Source organism: Chenopodium album, chromosome 5 (genome assembly GCF_948465745.1).
Source record: "Chenopodium album chromosome 5, dcCheAlbu1.1, whole genome shotgun sequence".
NCBI classification, from domain to species: Eukaryota; Viridiplantae; Streptophyta; class Magnoliopsida; order Caryophyllales; family Amaranthaceae; genus Chenopodium; species Chenopodium album.
In genome coordinates, this window is record NC_137838.1 from 35,998,142 (window position 1) to 36,022,311 (window position 24,170).

At 40.5% G+C, this 24,170-nt stretch overlaps 1 protein-coding gene across 1 annotated transcript in view; it reads left to right on the forward strand.

The window, feature by feature from the left end:
- The first annotated feature begins 7,044 nt into the window (after positions 1-7,044).
- The window catches only part of LOC145632830 (uncharacterized), a 55,570-nt gene continuing 38,444 nt past the window's right edge, over positions 7,045-24,170 (forward strand). The window contains exon 1 of the mRNA XM_081685162.1: positions 7,045-7,812. Coding sequence (XP_081541288.1) covers positions 7,045-7,812 — 768 coding nt within the window. The remainder of the gene's footprint in view (positions 7,813-24,170) is intronic.

A 24,170-nucleotide genomic window follows, 5' to 3' on the forward strand; every position in this document is an offset into this window, starting at 1 on the left:
TGCATTTCCCTACTGCATCCAGCTTCTCTTCATACCCTAATTTTCTTGCTATGGTTCTTACGATTTTGGAGGTACCCTGAATCCTTGCACTTGTTCAAGTCTTTAATGAGCTTGAAAAGGTCTGCTTCTAGGACTGAGTCCGGGCAGTACTATGTTGCTCCTAAGGAGGGCAGGGTTTTATCCTACCCAAAACTTGGTCGTTTCAAGGATTGGACTGGCAAATTTTTCTGGGTGAAGGTGCCTTCCACTTTTTCTGCGCCGCACATCTTTAGGGAGATCCAAATTAACATGGCTGGAGTTACCGTCTCCCCCTGCGAGTCTGCCCGTGAGACTCAGGCTTTTGAGGCTTTATAGGGTGCGGGGATTGGTGACTCCAAATTTCCTAAGATCTGGCTGCCCAACTCCATATACATTGTGGGTAACGAGCAGCTCTCTGCTATGCGCTTGTGTTATACACATGAGCCTGGTAAGTTTCTTGGCTTTCTTTTGTTTTCTTCTTATTTTTTTTTTCTCTTTTATCAATCTTTTACGTTGTTTTATTTTCTTGCCTTTTCCCCTTTTCAGGTTGTGACAAGTTGGATAAGCGTATCCTTGGGCTGGCTGATAACTAGAAGGACCCTTTAACTGCTACCCCCGAAAATCCTCCTGAACTCTTTGACAAATTGGAGGTGTATGCCGTCTCTGTGAAGAATGAGGTGCGTCTTGCTCCCGCTGAGCAGCGGGCTGCTTCCGGTACTGTAACTGCTGCTGGTCGCGCAGGGTCTAGCCGTGCTAAAGTTGAGCCTTCGTCCTCTACTGTTGGTAGCAGGCGTGAGACTAGACCTACCCTTCGAAGAACGGCTTCAGAACCTAAGGCGTTAGTGGCGCATGATGCTTCTCCTGAGAAGCAATCTGTTGCGGCTTCCGGTCGAATGGTAACTCAGACTTCTGCTGCCAAAAGACAGCGCGATCAAGCTTCTGATGATCCAAAAACTACTGCTAACGATTTTGCCGATAGTGTTCTCCAGTTTCCCCCTAAGGGGGCTGAGACTACTGTTGTGGGTGTAAAGCCCACTTCTTCTGCTGAGCATGTTTTGCTCTTTTCTTCCAATGTTGATAATGCTACTGCTGCGAAGGACACTGTTGATCCTTCTGTTGCAGCTACTGACTTCCAACTCCCGGATGAAACTATCATGGAGCTTCCCAAGTTTCCACCGCGTCCCCCCTGGACAGAGTGGACGGCTCCGAAGTGGCTCCAAAGGTGGGCACTCCCAGGCAGGGGGTTCTCACAAGCAGGATCATCCAGTTATTGACTTAGAGGATGACCCTGTGTCCTCTGCTCCTCCTGGAGATGAGCCTGGAGCGAAGAAGGCTCGCATCTCCCCTGGCCTTGATCCTTTTCCATCCAATTCTGCTAACATTGGCTTCCTGGTGGGAATGTCGACAGGGGGGTGGATACTCAGAACTCTAGTGAACTTAACCGCTGCGTTCACCAGTTCTTGAGTGACGCTTTTGAGAATCCTCTATCTGCTACCTCAATCTCTGTTGGAGGTAATTTTTTCCCTACTAGGGCTATTGAATTTTTTGAGGTTCCCATTGAGGCCCACCTTGGCCCCATACTGTGTCCTGCTGAGGCTGAGAATGCTCCCTTTCGGCCTGAGATGAATGTGAGGGATGACGAATCTTTGTTTAGGGACGAGCCTCGGAAGGGTTGTACTTTGGGGTACCGCCTGACTCAAGGGGTTCGTCTCCCAGCTGATTCCACGCGCAACGCAGTTAGCCTCCCTGCTACTACAGCTTGCCATGACCTGCAGAAGGTTAGTTTTCTGCTTTTGGTTTTTCCCCTTTTTGCTTTGGGTTTTCTTTTCTTCTCTGCTTATTCCATTGTTACTGCCTTGTTTTATTTTTATTTTTAGTTGATTCTTTTCTTGGCTCACTCCTTTCTTTTTTAACCCTTTTTGCAGCTTGAAAGGTCTGTTGGAGACTTATCCAATGCCTTGCTGTCAGTGGAGAAGGAGTATCAGAATCAGGGCATAATTTTTTCTCAGAAGAATTTGGAGGTTCAACAGGCTCAGGCTGACAGGAATGCTATGGCCAGCGAGGTGATCCTCTGAGGGAGAGGGCGGACGCTCTGCAGCTCTAGTTGGGAGAATTTCAGCTTAGTTAGACCAAATTGAAGAGTTGCGAAGAGCAACTGGAGACCTCTTAGGCCAGGGTGCAGACGTTGGAGGCAGAGATTGCAGATCTGCAAGATAGACACCTAACCGAGCTGGAAGCTTCCGGGAAAGAGGCACTCAAAGCTTTTGCGCTCTCCCCTGCTTTTGCAAAGTTATTGGCTGATCGCCATAATGGTGGTGGGTGGCTGCAGCTCGGTGTGTGAGCGGCTTGTATGGTGAGGGTGAGGAGCAGCAAGCTCGTTTCAACGCCTTCTGGGCTAAGTTGAGGCCGCAAGCGAGGGTGGTTTGTTTGATCTCCCTACTGATCATCCTCGTGTTTTTAGCTACAAGGTTCCTGACCAAGCTGTGCGGAACTTGGAAGTTCCTCTCTGCCCCGACGTTGCTGAGGCGATTGGAGTGAAGTCTTTGGCTGGTGATCAATAAATGTTATGGCGGCTATCACCTTCCTACTCCAATGGTTCTTCCGAGTTTCCCTCACCCAGATCTGTAGTAACCAAGTAGTTTTTGTTGCTATCTTTGGGATGTATAGCCGCCAAAGATTATGTTTTCTTGTGTTTTTGCTGAATACTTTATCTTTTACTGCTGGGCCTGTCCAGCTTAACCTGACTTATATTTTTCCAACTTTCTTTGCTGAGTGTTTCCTTGTCCTGGTGGACGAGGCTCAGCTTTGCGCACATTGTAATTGACCTGCTGAATGTTTACACTGCCCTAGTGGGCAGAGATTCAGCTTTATGTTGTATGTATTTGATGATCTTTTCTGCTATTTTTCCTGTTGCTTATTTCGTAGCTTTCACGCCTGCCTAGATTTGCTGCTGGGTCTGAGTATAGCAGCATCTAGATCTTAGCGTAGCTGCCCCTTTGTTGTATTCGGTGAAGCCTCGCAGGTTGGGCCTCCCTGCCTTCATGATTTGTCTTCTAAGTGCTTTCTTGCCTCTTTGTTCTCTGCTGTTAACTACAATATGTTTTACTCCTCCTGTTCTATTTACTTTGGGTGCTTGTGCTTTACGTACTCTATTTAAATTTGATACAGGTTTGCTTGCACGCTGGTTAGTTTATTCGATTGTTGCATGTCAGGGCATTATTCCATTTGCTTTGCTAAGACTTATTTGTGTCAATCAGCTTTCTACCTGCTTATATTATGTCATTCATCTTTTTTATGTTGTGACTTGTTTTATGTCATTCAGCTTGTTTATGCTGCGACTTGTTGTTTTGTGCCGCTTACTTCTTTTTGTAAGTGCTTATTGTATGTCTATCTCCTCCTTCCCTCTCCCCCTCAAAGAGGTGAGCTAAGTGGGACTAAGAGAACCTTAGTGTTGCCCACGTAGCTCATCTTCTTCGTTTTCCCTTTTCTCTCCTGCTCAGGCTGAACGTGCCAAGCCTCCCCCTCAAGCGTCCCCGCGGTGGCGCCCTATTTTACCTTGAGCAGGTGAGGTGAGGTTTTAAGGAGGGATGCTAATTTGTCCTCTAACACTATTTTTCCACTTTGTGCTAGGGTACTTCTTGCCTCTAACAATTTTTTTTTACTTCTGCATGTTAGTATATGATTCTAAGGCATGATATATTAGAACAGGTTTACGTAACATACTCCTCACACAGAGGCTTGTATTTCATTGAATAAAAATGGCTCAAATACCTTAGTTAACAAAACATGAACTAAATAGAGTTTGTGCAAAATTGAAACAATTATCTCTGTTTCTTCTTAACTCCATGCTTTTTAAACAAAGTATTTCTTTAACACATTAGCATTGAAACTGTTTCTTAAGACCATACCTTCTTGATCTGCGAGGAGGAATGCACCAGGTCCTACCTGCTCGTGAATGATGAAAGGGCCTTCCCAGTTTGCTGACAGCTTTCCATGCTGATTTCCTCTTCTCGCTGTTGCTGTCCTTCTAAGGACTAAATCTCCGGGCAGGAGCTCCTAGTGCTTGACCCTTTTGTTGAAAGCTTTGGAAATCCTACTCTTCTGGGCTGCCAGCTTGAGAGCTGCCTTTAGCCTTACTTCTGGCAGGAAGTCTAGCTCTTCCAGCATGCGTTTTTTATTTCCTTGTTGCTCATAGTGTTGTATCCTCAGGCTGGGGAGTTTCACTTCTACTGGGACAACTACATCAGCCCCATAGGCTAGGGTGAAAGGGATTTTACTAGTAGACTCCTTGTTAGTGGTTTTGTTTGCCCATAAGATCTCTGGGATTAGGTTTGCCCATAGGCCCTTGTATTCCTCCAGCTTCCTCTATAAGGCTGTTAGGATCAGCTTCCTTGCTGCCTCTGCCTGGCCATTACTCTGCAGGTGGCAGACTGAGGCACTTGCATACTTGGTGCCCATTTCTTCCAAGTAATCCTTGACGGTGTCACAATCGAACTGACATCCATAATCATAGACTATGCACTATGGCACGCCGAACCTTGTGAAGATGTTCTTCTATATGAATGTCCTTACTTGGACTGACTTTATGTATGTAGTGGGTTCAGCCTCTATCCACTTGGTAAAATAATCTACTTCCACAATGAGATACTTCCTGCCCGGTGACTCAGTGGTGAAAGGTCCCAAGATGTCCATTGCCCACTAAGAAAACGGGATCGGGCTGAGGATCGGGGTCATATCATTTGCTGGTTGATTTATAACTAGGGAATATTTTTGACACTTGTCGCACTTTTTCACATATGCCAGCGCGTCTTGCATCAGAGTTGGCCAGTACGCACCTCTTTTGAGGACTTCTACTCCCAATGCCTTTCCACCAATGTTGTTGGCACATATCCTTGAGTGTTCTTCTTCCATGATCCTCTCTTGCTCCCACTCTGGGATACACCTCAGCAGTGTTATCGAGAAGCCCTTCTTGTTAAGTTCCCCATTCATTACCACGTACCAGTTGGCGTCCTTCTTAACTTTATTGGCTTGCACCTCATCATCTAGCAACGAGCCGTGAACTTTGTATGCTCGAATGTCTGCGTACCAAGCTCGCTGCTGCCCGATGCAGTTCACTTGCTCTTTTTCAGCAACACAACTTTCATCTAGGAATTTTACCATTACCGTCCTCGTGAGGCTCTGCAGGGTAGAGCTGGCTAACTTTGACAAAGCGTCAGCCTGGGAGTTTCCTGCTCTGGGAACCAAGTTTATCTGGAAATGAACTAGCTGAGCTGCCAGTTCCTTTACCTTAGTTACGTATTTCAACATGGTGGCTTCCCTAATCTCATACGCCCCCTGCAGTTGGCTGGCGACAAGCTGAGAGTAAGTTTGCAGATGGACTTTTCAGGCTCCGGCTACGATACTCATACGCAGGCTGCCAGTGTTGCCTCGTACTCTGCCTCGTTGTTTGATGCTTTGAACTTGAACTTTATGGCGTACTCAAATACATTTCCCTCTAGAGATGTCATTATGACTCCTGCTCCACTCCTTGTTCGGGCTGAGGACCCGTCTACTTCTACCTTCCAGATCCCAATGTCATCTTCTTTCTCCTCATAAGAGGCTTCCACGATGAAGTCTGGATAGGATAGCTCCCACTGAACTATCGCCCAGCCCCCAGGGTGCGCACTTACTGCCGAGAAAGCAATTAAAGGAGGGCTCACTAGCCCGGCAGAGTTAGCCCGTAGTGCTGACCAGGCTGAACTCTCCAGGAAGGAGATGGTACGCCTATAAATAAAGGGTAAAGTACAACGGAAAGGGGGTAAGACAATCAAGTCATTATACTTTCTACATCTTTCTAAGTACAATTTCCCTCTCTAAACACTCTTTAACTTAAGCTTCGGAGGGGGGTTCCTCGAGCCACCCCCGAGGGCAGTTTATGTGTGCTGGCTTGTGTAGGTAGTTGACGGGACCCATTTCACCCAGTAGAACCCTTGGATCCACACCTGGAACAATTGACGCTAGAAGGAGGGGAAGAATCATCTAACCCGAGGTTCACCAATTGAGCTAGGGACTAGTTAACTAACCACCATGGCCGGAGAAGAAACTGTACAGACACCCATGTCTAAAACTACTGAGACCAGCAAAACACCACAAAAAACACCCCCAGTAACCATCGATCCAAAAGGATCCACCGGAAACCCCAAATCGACCATCTCGCAGATATCCAACCCCATCGGATCGACATTAGCTGCTGCCAAAGCGGCGTCGGAACCAGTAGAACCGGTGGGATCCAGCTCCATTTTAAAATACGGAATGCCGTTAATAGGCGCAAACAATGAACTTATTGTTTCAGCACCTACAGCCCAGAAATAGCAGGCCGTAAATATGCCAGCCATTCTGCAGAACCTCTCTAAGTGCAGTAAGGAGCAGCTGGCTGCAATGACTGTGGTCCTCACCAATATGGGTAAGGGGGCAAGTCCGTCACCGACAGCGGTAGCTGCAGAGCTCGTAGCAAAAATGCCGGCGTCCTCGACCCTCACCCCTGAGTAGAAAGAGCTCATTTAGCTGAGGAAGAACGTATTGGAGCTGGAAGCTTGTAACATGAATCGAGAATTGAGTGTGGAGGAAATAACCCCTGCTCGAATCAGCCCGGAGAAGCAGGTCCCCCGCAGCAGGTCACCGACCTCAGTGTGGGGACCCAGTCCGGAAAGAGACAAACGAGCGCGAATCTAGGTTGTTCCAGATGATTCCCCATTTTGCTGGGAGATTCTTGAGGAACCAATGGAGAAAGTAAAGATGCCAAGCTGCAGATACAACGGAACCACTACACCCAAAAGCCACATGTCAGCTTTTAAGAACCATATGGTACTTTACACTATGACAGACTCAGTCTAGTGTAAAGCTTTCCCGCCGACCCTGGAGGGGCTGGCAGCGGAGTGGTATGGAGCCATTCCGAAATGTTCCATATACTCGTACAGCCAATTGAAGAGAATGTTCATGGAGCATTTCATAACCCTGGTAGACCGAACCAAGATGACAACCGAACTGATGTCGTTCGTTCAAGGGAAAGACGAGCCCTTGAGGGAGTTCATCACAAGATTCAACAAGGAGGCAACAACCATCCCAAATATGAGCCAGGAGGTAACGCTACTAGCAATGCAGAGTGGCTTACTACCAGGATCACCGTTGAGAGCGTATATGGGGCGTAAGAGCCTCAAAACACTTGTTGAAGCACTAGGCAAAGCGCACGAGTTCATCAAAGCAGACGAGACTAATAGAGCAATGTTGGATAGGAAAGCACCTGGTGACTCAGTTAAGCGGGCAGAGGTCACCCGGGCAGAGAACACACCCAGGGTGGAACAGCCGAGCGGGGCTGAGCAAAACCGCAGAGAAGCGGACAGGGCGGTAGGACCGAGAAGGTCAGACCCAAAGAGAGGGCCAAGGCCTGTGAGGTTTGACCAATATACCCCATTAACCCATTCAGGGTCTCATATATTCAGCGTGAACAAAGCTGATGACAAGTGGCAGATACCCCTGAGGATGGTTAACAGAAATTGTGATACCAGCAAGTGGTGTCACTTCCACAGGGACCATGGTCACACCACTGAAGAATGCACACATTTGAGGGACAACATAGAAGACTTAGTCAGGAGAGGGTACTTGAATCAGTTTAAGCAGCGCGATGACCCTTCCAGAAGGAGGGATGAGGATAGAGCAGGCCGCCTTGACCGCAGAGGAGGTCATAGGGGCCCATCCGGAGACAGAGACATAGATGACAAGCTAGAAGGCAGGGTGTATATGATCAGCGGGGGCCCAGTACATGGGGGAACAGTCAACAGAGCGCGGGCTGACCTGCGGGCGATGATACATCAAATAAAAAAAACACAATTAAAAAAAACGCTCGAATTAAAAAAAAAATATTTACGAGCAGGTGGCGCGCGCAACTCAAGAAGTTGCGCGACCCCTCCAAGCGCAAGTGATTTCGTTGCGCGCGCCCTCTGGATGAGTCAGTTTTGATTTCTCAAAAAAACAAATTGACTCGTCCAAACAATATCTTCATTGAAGAATTGTTAAGGGCGATGTTATCTGTTTGAATATATTTTGCGTCTTTTTCCCTTTTTTTCCTTTTAAAACAAGCGTATCGATTTACTTATCCTTTCGTACTCCTTTAGGGCCGGTTTTCAAGGTTGGGAAAGAGGACCCCCGAACACTCGCATTCTACGTTTACCACCCAAAGATCAACCCCTTTCAAACCACTTTCCTTTGACAACTAATCCTAGTCCAACAACAATGCCAACTGTCGAAGAACTTCAACAAGAGATTCTTCATTTGAGAGAGGAAAAGGCTCAAGAGGCTGAGGAGAGAAGAATTAAGATGGAAAATGCTGAAAAGGAAAAAGGTGAAACTTTAGCCTTACAAGAAAAGATGGAGCAATTATCTATCAAAGAAAAGTCGTTGGAGAAGCTAGTTCTTCGTTCTGCAATGGGGAACAAGTACTTTGACGCAGAAAATCTCCCCCCGCAGGACCTTCTTTACCAGAAAAGTTCGTAGCTACGGACTTGCCAATATTTAAGGTGACCAATAATCCACAAAATCACTTAATGTGTTTTACTAGCACTATGGCACTAAAGGGAGTTGATCCTAAGCTTTATGCTTTGACTTTCCCTTTACCACTAGACCTAACCGCGAGAGAGTGGTACTATGGGCTAGATCCAAAATTTAAAGCGACATGGGAAGATGTAGTTTCGGCTTTCATCACCCAATATGACAGTAACGTAGAGTTCGAGTCTACTTTACGTGAACTCGAGATGCTTAAGCAAGGCGACGATAAAGGATTCCTTGATTTCTATGGTAGATAGAGATAAAAGGCGGCCCACCTTGCCCAAAGGCCTCCTGAACTCGAGTTAGTACAAAAATTCATTAACAACTGTCATGAAAAGTACAAAAAACATCTACGTTACCTTGGTTTAGACACTTTTCAAAAGGTCTATTATGTGGCTACAAGGATCGAAGACGATCTTGCTAAAGAAAAAGCAAACAAACCTCATTATAATCATCAACCTAAGAATAACAACAAGAAGGGGAATGATAATGCATCATCATTTATTGACGTATTTGCGATTTCCACGCAATACAATAACACAAATCAATATGATGATCCTAGAAAAAGATGGACAAAAGAAAGAAAATTATTCTATTTCCTAAAACTATAAAGAATTGTTAGAAAAATTAAATGAAAAAGGCTTACTTGCGCCAACAGGGCCAACACCACCCACTCCACCAAAAAGGAGGTTTCCTCAATGGAATGGTAGTGCTTATTGTTCTTATCATAGAGGCGTTGGACACGGTACTGAACGTTGCTATGTTTTAAAGCACAAAATACAAGATTTTGTAGACGATGGGAGAATTCCCACGCCTAAACCTAATAATAATGCATCCCCTTTAGGGGTGTTTCATATCGATGAAGACCATATGGGAAGTGATACGTTCAATCCTTTGGACTATATCACACCTATAGGAAAACCTCTATCCACAATACTTATAGGGGCAACTAATGAAGTATGTGAACTATGGGACGACGACTTTCAAGACTTATATGTCTCTAAGTATGCCGCCGTCCCACCTCCATCTTGTTTGCAAAATGAAACAAATAGAGCGCTTAATTGGGATCATTTCTTGGGGAAATCACAAGATTTATCGAATCTCTCCTTGGATGAATAATGGCATCAAGCACAACTCATGGAACATCATTAAATGAAGGCGCATCCAAAGCCTCTAGAAGAAAGTTGGTTTATGAGTCCTATGACTAACCCAAATGAGATAGATCATTTGACTCGTTCTGGGCGAGTCTACCAAGCACCACCACTAAATGGATCTTCGACCACACAAAATAAAACTCAAGGTCAAACACAAAATACAATACCATCTCCACTTGAGGTGGAAAATCCATTGGTCAAACAACTTTGTCAATCCATGATGAATGTTAGCATTTGGGAACTCCTAAGTACTTCTAAAGAACATAGGAATTCTCTCATGAACGCTCTAATAGCTTTGTCTGTAAGCACAGACACAACCCCTCAGGGCCTCGTTAGCTTGATTACTAGAGAGAAATCCGACAAGTTAATCATTTTCACTAATGATGATTTGCCTTCAAAAGACACTACCCACAACAATGTTTTATACTTAACTGTGGGATGCAAGGGATACAATATCCCTCTAACTTTGGTGGACAATGGGTCGGCTGTAAACGTATGCCCATTACGAACGGCAAAATACTTAGGCCTAAATCCAGAAAAAGATTTTCAATCAACAAAATAAAGCATTAGGGCCTATGACAGTTCGAGAAGATTGGTGTGTGGAACTGTTAAGCTACCAATTACCACAGACCCAATCCAAAAGATGGTTGAATTCCATGTTATGGGCATAAAACCTATATTCAACCTTTTACTTGGACGTCCTTGGATACAGTAGCTTGGTGCAATACCATCCTCACTTGATCAAATGATTAGGTTGAACTATCAAGGGATTCCTATTACTATACATGCTTCTCCACTCAAAATAGCAATAAATAATCAATCACTCTTAGAAATAATCCATGATAATGATGAAGAGGACATGTGGGGATTCGCCGTGGAGCCAATCTTCACAATCGAAATGGAAGAAGACTTTGAAGAACCATTCAAGCTTGATCCATATTCCACTCGGATAGTAAACAACATCTTGCTCAAGAGTAGTTACTTTCCTTGGAAGCCCTTGGGAATAGGAATGAAGAAATCTCTATTACTTCCTATCCCAAAGAAAAGCTTCTCCTTTGGATTGGCATATAAACCAACCAAAGAAGAATTGGATCAGTTTCACGATGCAAAAAACAAAGCATGAAGAGGCAATAACAAGAAAGGGATAATCACTTTACTCCCATCCTATCAACAAACCCTTAATGGACAATTCATTAGGGAGGAAGAAGATTACCCATGCTACGACTTTCCGGAACCCTTAGTTTTGGAAGGAATTAAGAAGCCTGGATTTGAAATATTTCATGATTGCTACTTCTTGGATGACGATCTTAGTATCGTTAAATCAAAACACCCAACTCCAGGGTGCTATGATGGGCAAGCATTTAACTTGTTATTTGGACTAGAGCAAAATCATGTCGCAACAATGATCAATCAAAATGCCATTCAAGATGAAGCTTTTGACCCAACCTCATTGATCACCCCTTCAAACGAAACTTTTGAGCATGGATGGAGGAAATCTTTCAAATGGATCAATCACAAAGGCGATAAACTAGAAATCGTCACAGGCGAAGGGAAAATGTTTGAAGAATCAGACGATGAATTTATTATAGACTGTAGGAAAGCTGAAAATTTGGGCCTTGTGGCCATTACTGAGTCTTTATTTTCTAGTTCTATGGACAAAAATCCCAAAAAGGATTCTTCTCTTGATATACTCTCTTTTTATTTTAATAATATGAGCTCTATTTCCGAGTATATGCCTTCTCTTGAATCTTTCGAATGCTATAACAATCAATCTAATGAAGATGATAACATTAATAAATTGGTTGAATTTGTTAATGAAAGAGAACAAAAGAACCCTATCGTTGAAGAAACTGAAATAGTTAATATAAGAACTAACGAAAATAAGAGAGAAGTCAAATTTTTCATAACTCTAAATCCGGAAGAGTGATCGACCCTCATATCGACGCTCAAAGAATTCGAAGACGTGTTTGCTTGGTCATACAAGGACATGCCTCGAATAGATTGGGAAATCGCGGAACACACTGACGTGGGGTGAACTAGGTCGTTGGACTAATCCTCCCTAATCGAAACAAAATTTATAAACACTTAACTAACCTAAATACAAGTATATAGGTAAGTCAAGGGTCGAACCCAAAGGAACGGTAATGTCTAAGTGCTTTCAATTTGGTTGCCTAAGCTAGGTCAAAAACGAAGGAAAGGAGGTGACACTAACAACTACTTAAACGAAGAAACCGAACAAATAAAGTGCTACGAATTAGGATTCTCATATAATAGCAATAAACATAGCAAATTGGATAGGAAGTTGACTAAGTCGAGTGATGCGAGGGAAAACCAATCATGCAACCAAAAGAGCATATCAAGCTATTTTCCTAGAGGTCTAACTAGCGTCAACTACAATAAACTCTAGCTAGGAACGTCAAAAGACACCTCAATCGTTAAATGCAAGCCACAAATCAATTGTCCGTATCTATGTGAACTTACAAAGCAATCTAGTGCAACAATCAAAGTTGGTCATTCTTCAATCAATTACACACATGCACATGATCAATCGACCAATTTAATCACATCATCAACTCCATCAATTATCCCCAATTTACATCAATCCATCACATCATATAAGCTTCACCATCACCTTAGCAAGCAAACTACTCTAACAACATCATCAAATCAACAAACAACTATAGAAAACAAGAATCAAGAATCTATCAAGATCAATTACTCTAATCAAAGATCAAACATAAAAATCCAAAAAAATCCCAAACAAATAAAACAAACATGAATATTAAACAAAGCAATAAATGAGATAGAGTTTAGAAATGTTCATTGATAATAGAGAAGATCTCCAATACAATTGTCACCATTGAATCTTCAATCTCTCAATCACCATTGAAATTCCTCACTTTCTCTCTCTAAAATCTACTCCTAAAACAAACCCTAAAACTAGAGAGAGAAGCTCTCAGCTAAGCTAAGAATATGATTAAAATGTAATATGAAACTTATTCTCAACTTGCCCCAAAAATCGGGTTGCAAAGATATTTATAGAGGCGCGAAAACATCAAAAATTGAGCAACAAATACCCAGTGGTGCGCCCGCGCCAAGGGGTAGTGCGCCCGCACCACCTTGTGGTGCGACCGCACCCGAGCTTTGCGCGCCCGCGCTTCACTGGGTTTCTTCGAAATTCTCGCGGCTTCGCACGTTCGCTAAGGTTGCGCGACTATGATGATGATGAACACTAGGAGTGGCAGTAGCTTAAGCTTTAGATTAGTGGGTACACCACTTCTTAATGATCGCACGGCATGAGAGCGCAAGAGCCAAGACTTGGAATTTCCACTTCCTTGCATCTTGAGCTTTTCAAATGCCGTGACCTTGCTCCAAAGGCTTTCTCCACCTTAGTAGATCACCAATATCAAGACCTGAACCTCGTACAATACCTACAACTACAAAAATAGAGCAAATAAAGGAGAAAAGGCTAGAAAACCAATGAAATACACAAAAGCTACAAAATAAGAGAGGAAATGTAAAACTAAGCAACAAAGCATAAAACTAAGCATTTATTGAGCAAGAAAGCTATGAAAAGAGGATGAAATTAACCTAAATACTCATCAAATGGGTGCCATTTATGAAACCCATCAAATGCCCCCAAGCTTATCTTTTGCTCGTCCTCAAGCAAAACATAACCAAGGGAGTGAAAATGACGAGCTTATTCAAACAAGCCAAAGAGGAGAAGAGACAAGAATATACACTAACTCACTTTCATAGGAATCACGGTCAATTTTAGCAACTAAAGACAAGCCATTTAAACCCCTAGATTGCCCTAGAGGACGAGTGATGCTCTTGTAAGGGTATCCTAAGAGTTTAACCCATAACTCTCATAATAATATAAACAAGGCAAAGCTTGAAAAGAAACAAGAGAAAAGCAAAGTAAACACATGTTCATGAAAGGACTTTTCCAAATGTACAAGCACAAGTTAATGCAAATCTTTCTAAACAAGGGAGTGCACGTTCCAAGATATTCAAGGTTGATTGAAACATAAATATGCTAAGCATAGGAACTAGCTTTCGCAATCCACTTTCATCCCAAACTATCTTACCGCGTTCTCCCTACTAGTCTCAAATCTCCCTTAGCGAGCATCTCAATAGTTCCGCGAAGGAACCGGAAAAGAAATTATTTTAGGCTGCTCGACATCTTGACTATGCATTCCCTCTCCTTAGGCAATGACCCATGATTCCCTTCCCTGAATAGTGACTCAAATTCTAGGTCAAAAGGTCTTTCCCAAAGGTTGTAACATAAGGGCATAAAGGGTGAAGGTAGGCTAAAATTTGAAAAATTTGACAATTGGTGGTTTTCCTAATAGTGAAGCAAAGAACGGGCCCTTTCTTTATAGCAAAACCAAGTAAACACCAAACAAAAACACCAACACCCCAAAGCTTATTCAAAGCTATAAATCACAAACATGTACACAAAAAGTGTGAGAACGCTTCCCTCCAAGCTTAAATGGAGCATTGTCCTCAATGCTCAAAAAGGGAGAATACTCACATTAAAATATTTTTGAATTTTTTCATTTTTCACTTTTTTTTTCCTTTTTCTTGCTTAATAGTGCTTTGTCCTCGCCTCTTTTTACTTTGGACGGCTTTTTACAACTTTGCACTTATTTGTCCTTGTTTTTTTTAACATGGACATCTTTTTCTATTATTGATTCGCCATTATTCACAAAGAAAACATAACACAATCAAGCTTTCATAAGAACCAAACACTCCAACTTCTCCAACACAAACTCCATCAAGTATGATCAATTGCTTCACAAAACCCAAGAAAAGAAAGAAAATGAAACAAAAGGCCAAAGATCTAAAGATGTGACCTAAAAAGAAGGTATAAGGCTCAAATGGTTGCAAGAAGGAAAATGTAAACCCAAAAATAAAGATGAAACGAACTATCCTATAAAGTAAAAAAATTACAACCCCGAAAAGATGCCTTTCTCCTCCCTAGATGGTTCGGTCTCGGGTTTAAGAATCATAGATCAAGCTTTCTAGATTAGGTCCGCGATAGTCAAGGATCCACGTCGCTCATTCAAATTAGGTTGAAGGCTTGAAAAACAATGAACCTCACATGGATGTAGCAAAAACTCACTATTGGTGTCAAATCAACTATAGGGAGCAACTACCAAGCATGCCACAAACAAATAGAATTCGGCTTCATGTTCCCACTAGTTCTAACCAACTACCTTAGCATGCTTTATCCTAGAATCAACCGAGCGTACTCTCCAACCGTGCACACCGTTACCATTTAGGAAGAAAAGCATTCAATTATACAAGTCCAAATGTTATTATGTCCAAAGCTTGAATGAGACAATAAAAGAACATGGAAAAGCATATACAAAGGTGCATAACATATATGGATCAACATCCCACCAAATATGATAGAATACCCTCCTCCAAGCTTGAATGAGACAATACAGTCAAACATAAATCATATAATCCATGGGAGGGGAAAACAAGGACATCAATCCACCCAACTAACATATGTCCAACAAGTCATCATCCACTAGAGAAAGAGCAACAAAGGATATTACCGGATATTTGGTGGGTGTAAATACCCGAAAATGACCCAATCAAACCTTTCAAAGCTAATTTCTCAAGAATTGAACCTTGTTTCCATATGCTAGCAAAAATAGGAGTCAACCTTCCTTGATTCTTGATCCAAATCGAAGCACCAAAGTATATCAACTCATGCACCTAGCAAAAGGCACACAAACATTTCCATGAGAGAAAATATATTCTAAAAAGAAGAGGAAAATCTAATATAAAACACGGGTTACTTCCCGAAAAAGGCTTGCTTAAGGTCCAAGCTTGACCGCTCTAATAAAATAATATTGCAACAATTGCAAGAGTTTGTCAAATGCACTACTACACATTTCATATGATAACAATTAGGCACAAGACAAATAAAGAACGTGCAACAAGATCATTGCACGCAAGTGAGAAGGGATGTGCCAAAAGAAAGAAGAAGAAGAAGAATCAAAAGGAAAAACAAGAAAATAAGAAGAAGAAGGGGGAAAAGAAGAATAGAAAGAAAAAGAAAAAGGCAAATCCTCCTCACTAAAATATTTTTGGTTGGCAATATTCTCCTCTTCCTCAACAAAGATGGAATGAGGGACATTAAAATCATCCATAGAAAAGGGCTCCCTAATAGGCTCTTTGAGATAGGAAGGGAGAAAAATAGGGCAATAGCGTATGTGGTCAAACCTTTGAGAGAAAGGAGTATGAGAAATAGGCAAAGGGGTAACTACTCCCTCAACACAAGGTCTCACATCGCCAATGAGGGCATGAAAATCAATCATAGAGTCCTCAAAAGAGGAACACTCATGATCACCATCTCCCTCAAACATCCAACTCCCAAGAGGAACCACATAATCTCCTCCACTACCTTCATGAACAACAACTCCCTCAACTTCCTTAAAGCCTAGAGTCTCAAAACCATGCATGAATGGATGCAAATTCATCTCAAAATCATCTCTCTCCCATGAAGCTTTCTCAATGAACTTACTTAAAAGGCTACGGCTATTTCTTTTACCCTCAAAAAATACATTTGACATAACCTCAAACAAGTCCAAATACTCATGGATAGAAGAGTCACATTCATACACTTGAGACTCATCAAGATGGGAAGGAGGGTTAGGATTTACAAATTCAACACTCTCTTCGTTCTCAACTCCTTCACCATCAAACAAATGATCATCAATGGTATCCTCACACTCTCTTGGTTGCTCAAAATCACCATCATCATCCTCAACACACACATTGGATTTGTAATTTTCACACACAAGCATCAAAGATGACAATTGGCTTTTTAGCTCTTCATCACCTCTCCTTCTTCCCTCCTCAAGATGCTCCACACTCTTTTTCATCACCTCCAATTGACTTCTCAAAGAATTCAGAATTGACTCCTTTTTAGGCCCAAGATCATCATTAAGTTCAATATGCTTAATTTGAGTTTCCAAAGTAGCAAAAAGAGATTCAAAAGGTGTATAGGATTGAGGCTCAACAAGAGAAGAAGAAGTACAACCAAGAGTGGAAGAATTGACATTGAAATCATGAGCATATACATCACATTGGGGAGTGGGGGCACAATCAAACATATGAGATTTGTTAACATGAGCATGCACTTCATTATCATGAACAAAAGAGGAAATAGAATTGGAAGCATTTGTTCTAGGTTCAACTATGGGATCATTTGACAAATCATGGGAAATCATGCTAGCATTGGAAGAATTAACACATTGCACATCAAAAATAGAAACATGATTACCCCTATTATATTCACCCCTAGAAAACCGAACATAAAAATCCCAAGCATCATCAATTGAGTCCCATTATGCATGCATTCAACTTCATTCCTAGTTTGTTAATTCAAACCATAATAGCAAATCTCACAAGCCTCCCAATAACTACAGTGATTGTAGTTCAAGAACCTTATAAGTCTATGGAAATAGGCATGAAAAGACTCATCAACATACTGAAGAAAAGAAAAATGTACCATTTTTTACAAAGCAAACAAAAATCAAATAAAAGAAAAGTAAAAACAAGGACCTAGACTCAAGCAATCAAAAACAATCAAACATAGACATCGTTCCCCGGCAACGGCGCCATTTTGACGTGGGGTGAACTAGGTCGTTGGACTAATTCTCCCTAAGCCAAACAAAATTTATAAACACTTAACTAACCTAAATACAAGTAAAGAGATAAGTCAAGGGTCAAACCCAAAGGAACGGTAATGTCTAAGTGATTTCAATTTGGGTGCCTAAGCTAGGTCAAAAACGAAGGAAAGGAGGTGACACTAACAACTACTTAAACGAAGAAACCGAACAAATAAAGTGCTACGAATTAGGATTCTCATATAATAGCAATAAACATAGCAAATTGGATAGGAAGTTGACTAAGTCGAGTGATGCGAGGGAAAACCAATCATGCAACCAAAGAGCATATCAAGCTATTTTCCTAGAGATCTAACTAGCGTCAACTACAATAAACTCTAGCTAGGAACGTCTCAAGACACCTCAATCGTTAAATGCAAGCCACCAATCAATTGTACGTATCAATGTGAACTTAGAAAGAAATCTAATGCAACAATCAAAGTTGGCCATTCTTCAATCAATTACACACATGCACATGATCAATCGACCAATTTAATCACATCATCAAATCCATCAATTATCCCCAATTTACATCAATCCATCACATCATATAAGCTTCACCATCACCCTAGCAAGCAAACTACTCTAACAACATCATCAAATCAACAAACAACTATAGAAAACAAGAATCAACAATCTATCAAGATCAATTACTCTAATCAATGATCAAGCATCAAAATCTTAAAAAATCCCAAACAAATCAAACAAACATGAATATTAAACAAAGCAATAAATGAGATAGAGTTTAGAAATGCTCATTGATAATAGAGAAGATCTCCAATACAATTGTCACCATTGAATCTTCAATATCTCAATAACCATTGAAATTCCTCACTTTCTCTCTCTAAAATCTACTCCTAAAACTAACCCTAAAACTAGAGAGAGAAGCTCTCAACTAAGCTAAGAATATGATAAAAATGTAATATGAAACTTAATCTCAACTTGCCTTAAAAATCGGGTTACAAAGATATTTATAAAGGTGCGAAAACACCAAAAATCAAGTAACAAATACCTAAGGAGGCGCGCCCGCACCATGGGGAGGTGCGCTCGCGCCACCTAGTGTTGCGCCCGCACAACGTTGTGGTGCTGCCACACCCGAGCTTTGTGCGCCCGCGCTTCACTGGGTTTCTTCAAAATTCTCGCGGCTCCGTGCGTTCGCTAAGGTCGCGTGACTATGATGATGATGAACACTAGGAGTGGCAGTAGCTTAAGCTCTAGATTAGTGGGTACACCACTTCTTAATGGTAGCATGGCATGAGAGCGCAAGAGCCAAGACTTGGAATTTCCACTTCCTTGCATCTTGAGGTTTCCAAATGCCATGAGCTTACTCCAAAGGCTTTCTCCACCTTAGTAGATCACCAATATCAAGACCCGAACCTCGTACAATACCTACAACCACAGAAATAGAGCAAATAAAGGAGAAAAGGCTAGAAAACCAACGAAATACACAAGCTACAAAATAAGAGAGGAAAGGTAAAACTAAGCAACAAAGCATAAAACTAAGCATTTATTGAGCAAGAAAGCTATCAAAAGAGGATGAAATCAACCTAAATGCTCATCAAATGTGTGCCATTTATGACACCCATCACACACCATTCCCTTGAACCCCTGCTTCTAAACCAGTAAAATAAAAACTTCGACGAATGAAACCTGATGTCGCATTAAAAATAAAAGAATAAATAAAAAAACAGTTGGACGCCGATTTTATTCGCATATGTAAATACCCAAAATGGGTAGCGAACATTGTTCCAGTCCCTAAAAAAGATGGACGAGTTCGTACGTGTGTCGACTTTAGGGATCTTAATAAAGCTAGCCCTAAAGACGATTTTCCACTACCACATATTGATATCACTACGTGAAAAAACGTAATTGGCACCGGTTCAAAACCCTTCAATGCCACCGGTTTTGAACCGGTGCCAATGTGGGGGGTGCCAATAACTAGCATGAAAAGCCACCGGTTTGAACCGGTGGCAAAAATGGTTTTTGGCACCGGTTAACCGGTGCCAAAAATGCCCCAAAAATTTTTTGCCTTTGTTTTTGGCATCGGTTAACCGGTGCCAAAAATGCCCAAATTATTTTTTTTTGTTTTGTCTTTTTTCACGTAACAATTAAATAAACCAAGATATAACAACATCACAATTAAATCGACGAATTTCAATCAATATAATCCAAATTTTATAATATATAATAAAAAAATACAATCTATTACAACATATAGATAAATAAAAAAAATTTACAATATATATAAAAAAAATTACAATATACTCATAAATCAAAAATAAAATACAATATAAATAATAAAAAAAAACCCATACACATCTAAATCAATATTCTTGAATCTTGAATCTTGATTCTTCAATTTAATATCTAAATCAATGTACCTGCACCAATTAATACAAAAAAAATCAATTAATATTAAAAAGCTTCGAAAAACAAAAAAAAAATACCAGAAATTTAATCCTAAATCAAACCTAGAAAAAAGCAGGAATTCAAGCCTAGAAAAAAAAAACATGAAATTCATTATTATGTTCAAATCGAATTGAAACCCAGAAAAAAAAAAAAACAAACTACAAATCGAGAAAAAAAAAATCAAAATGAAATCCATAAAAAAAAACTATAATGAAACCCAAAAAAAAATAAACCCAGAAATCCTAAAAAAATAAAAATCGAAAAAAAATAAACCCAAAAAAATAATAAACCCAATAATCGAAATAGAAAAAAAAATCAACCCAAAAAAAAAATCAACCCCAAAATCGAAATCGAAAAAAAAATTAACTCAGAAAACAAAACCCAGAAATAAAAAAAAAAATTGGAAAAAAAAAACCCAGAAAAATAATAAACCCAATAATCGAAATTGAAAAATAAATAAACCCGAAAAGAAAATAAACCAAGAAATAAAAAAAAAGAAAATCGAAAAAAAAACCCAACCAAAAAAACCCTAGAAATCACGAAAGTAAAAAAAATAAATAAATAAATAAAAAACCCCAAATTAAAAATGCATGCATTAACCCAGAAAAATCAAATTAAAATCAAACCCAAAAAAACACCCAAAATACACATGCAAGAACCCATAAAATTCGATTATTAAACCCAACATCAAACCCAAAAACATCAAACCCATCTTGGGTGTTGGACTTGGTGGTGGTGTTGGTGGTCGTCTTCGGTGGTGTTTAGGGGAACAAGCGGTTTTTTTTAGGGAGAGGAGAGAGAAGAGAGGAGAGGAGATCGATATCAGGAGAGACAAAGGGAGGTCGAGTACATGAGGGTGAGGGTAGGGTTAGGGGAATAAAAGGTGGGGTTTTTTTTTTTAAAATGCTTTTGGCACCGGTTCGGTTCAAACCGGTGGGAATAATGGTTTTTCCCACCGTTTTGAACCAAACTGGTGCCAAAAACCTCTTCTAAAAAACCAGCCTACTTTAACCCATGTTTTCGCCACCGGTTTGAAGAACCGGTGGCATTAAGGTGGTGTCAATTACATTTTTTCACGTAGTGTATATTGGTATATAACACGGCTGAACATGCGATGTTTATCCTTTATGGATGGTTACGCAGATTACAACCAAATTTTATGGCAAAAGAAGATGAAAAAAAGACATGCTTTATTACCCCTTGGGGTACGTATTGCTACATAGTCATGTCATTTGGTTAAAAAAATGCAGGAGCTACGTACCAAAGAACGTCTACGACTCTCTTGCACGATATGATGCATAAAAAAATAGAAGTGTATTTGGATGATATGATCGTAAAGTCTAAAGATAGAATGGGACATATAAATGCTTTACGCAAATTTTTCACTCGCATAAAAGAATATAAAATGCATTTGAATCCACAAAAATGCGCCTTCGGAGTAACTTCTGGTAAGTTGCTCGGATACGTAGTAAGCACACGTGGCATCGAGATCGATCCCCCTAAAATAAAGGCAATTGTTTACATGCCTCCCCCTCAAACAGAAAAATAAATTAGGGGAGTCCTTGGAAAATTACAATACATTAGTCGATTTATCAACAAATTGACTATGACTTGTGAGGCAATATTTAAAAATTTGAAAAAAGAGGAGAAACATGAATGGGACGATCAATGCCAAAAGGCCTTTGAGATTTCAAATATTATCTCAAAAGTCCACCAATTTTAGCACTACCAGTACCCAAACTACCTCTTAGGCTATACATTACAGTAACAGACACAACCATAGGGGCCATGTTAGCACAAGAGGTAGATAAAGTCAAACGTGCAATATATTATATAAGTAAGAAATTCATCCAATACGAAACAAAATATAGAACCTTGGAAAAGACAAGCCTAGCATTAGTGTGGGCAACCAAAAAGTTACGACACTATACGTTACCACACACTACTCATGTGATTTCTCAACAAAATCCGATGAATTATTTGTTTGAACAACCACCCATACAAGGAAGGATATCTAAGTGGTTGGTGATGTTGGCTGAATTTGACCTAAAGTATATTCCTGAAAAATCAATGAAAGGAAAAGTAATTTCCGACTTTCTGGTGCAACATCCAATAATTCAAACAAGTCGTGTAGAAACTACTCATCTTCCGGATGAAGAGATTCTCATGACACAAGATGAAAAATAGGTAATGTACTTCGAAGGCGCGTCCAATCAAAAAGGATGTGGCGTAGGAGTGTTACTCATAAGTCTAGAGGGAGCACATACTCCAATCTCTGTTAAATTAGACTTTGAGGTTACTAATAATGCCACAGAATGTGAAGCGTGCATTATTGGATTAGAAGCAGCGGCTAGCATAGGTGTGCAAAAATTAGAGGTATATGGGAGACTCCAGTTTGATTATAAATCATATATTAAAAAATGAAAAATAAAGAAATTCATAATGATATTATACCAAGCACATCTAGAGCAACTCATCGAGCATTTTGAAAATATTCATTTTAAATATCTCCCAAGGGATTACAATCAATTTGCCGATGCGCTAGCAAAATTAGCCTCAATGATCAAAATTCCAGATCACTTAAATATGATGCCGTTATGCGTTGATAGAAGAAAAGAATCAGCGTATTGCAACGCAATAGAGGAAATAAATGACATTGAAGGAGACAATCCTTGGTATGATCATATCCTCAAATATATTACTCATGGCACATATCCCGAAAATACTTCATCGAAAGACCAACGAGCCTTACGAACACTTGCGGCCCAATATGGTCTAATAAATAGTCAATTATGCAAAAAATGACCTAATGGTCAAAGCTTACTATGTATTGGCCAACCGGAAGCCACATGCCTTATGGAAAATACTCACAAAGGTTTTTGTGGACCTCACATGAATGATAAAATGCTTTCAAAAATAATTTCACGACAAGGGTACTATTGGTCCACTATGAAACATGATTGCATACAATATGTTTAAAAATGTCCACAGTGCAAAATTTTCGCTAATTTACAACACCTTCCACTATCCGAACTATACAATCTCACTTCCCCTTGGCCTTTCTCGACTTGTGAAATTGACATAATTGGAAAAGTTTCTCCAACAAGATCAAGAGGGCACGAGTACGTATTAGTTGCCATTGATTACTTTACTAAGTGGACTGAGGCTGCTTCTTACGAGAATATCACTTCTAAACATGTCGCAAAGTTTCTCGAGCAAAACATATTTTGTAGATATGGAGTTCCACACGAACTAATTAGTGACCAGGGATCTCAATTCATAGCTGAAGTCGAGACCCTCTTAACTCGTTATTAAGTAAAACATCATCACTCATCCCCATAGAAAAATCAAATGAATGGATCTGTAGAGTCAACAAATAAAAATTTAACTATCATCATGAAGAAAATGGCAGAAAATTACACACACTAGCCGAATAAACTACACTTCGCATTATAGGGTTATAGATAGTCTATACGAACATCATTAGGAGTAACTCCATACTCCTTAGTTTTCGGAATGGACGCGGTTCAACCAGTTGAATTGGAAATACCATCAATACGCATCGTACTTGAAAGTAAGCTACCGGAAGCTGAATGGGTAAGAGCGAGGTATGAAGAGCTTTTATTCCTCGATGAACGACAATTAAGAGCTTTGCATCATGTACAAGTCTACCAAAGGCGCATTGCGCGTCATTTCAATAAAAGAGTAAAACCTTGAAATATTAAAGAAGGTGACTTTATACTAAAGGAGGTTAGGGGTCCACCAACCGATCCAAGAAGGAAATTCAAACATAATTGGATAGGTCCCTACCGCGTAATGGAAATCCTATCAAGAGGAGACGTCAGATTAATGGATATCGGAGGAGATAAAATTCGCCAATTAATAAACATTGATTGCCTTAATAAATATTATATATGAAATCTGGATAAAACCCGTTCACTCATACAACCATTTTTTAATTAAGCATTTAATTGAAAGATTCTAAGTGTTATGCATTTTACCAAATAACACGGTAAAATACATAACACTTGGGGGGGGTAATTTAGAAATAAAAAACCATTCTAAGTGTTCAAATTTTTTCGAACATCACGAAAAAATCTTCACACTTGGGGGGGGGGGTAATAAAACGATTTTTTAAAGAAAATTTTTTCGAGACATTCATATCACAGGTGACGCGCGCCACTGGAATAGTTGCGTGCGGATGTAACGCGCAAATGATTTTGTTGCGCGCGACATGCTCGCGCAACACCAGACAATGCGCGCGCCACCTGATGACGAACTGAGAACCCGAATTTTTGCGTTCAAATGAAGTTGCGAT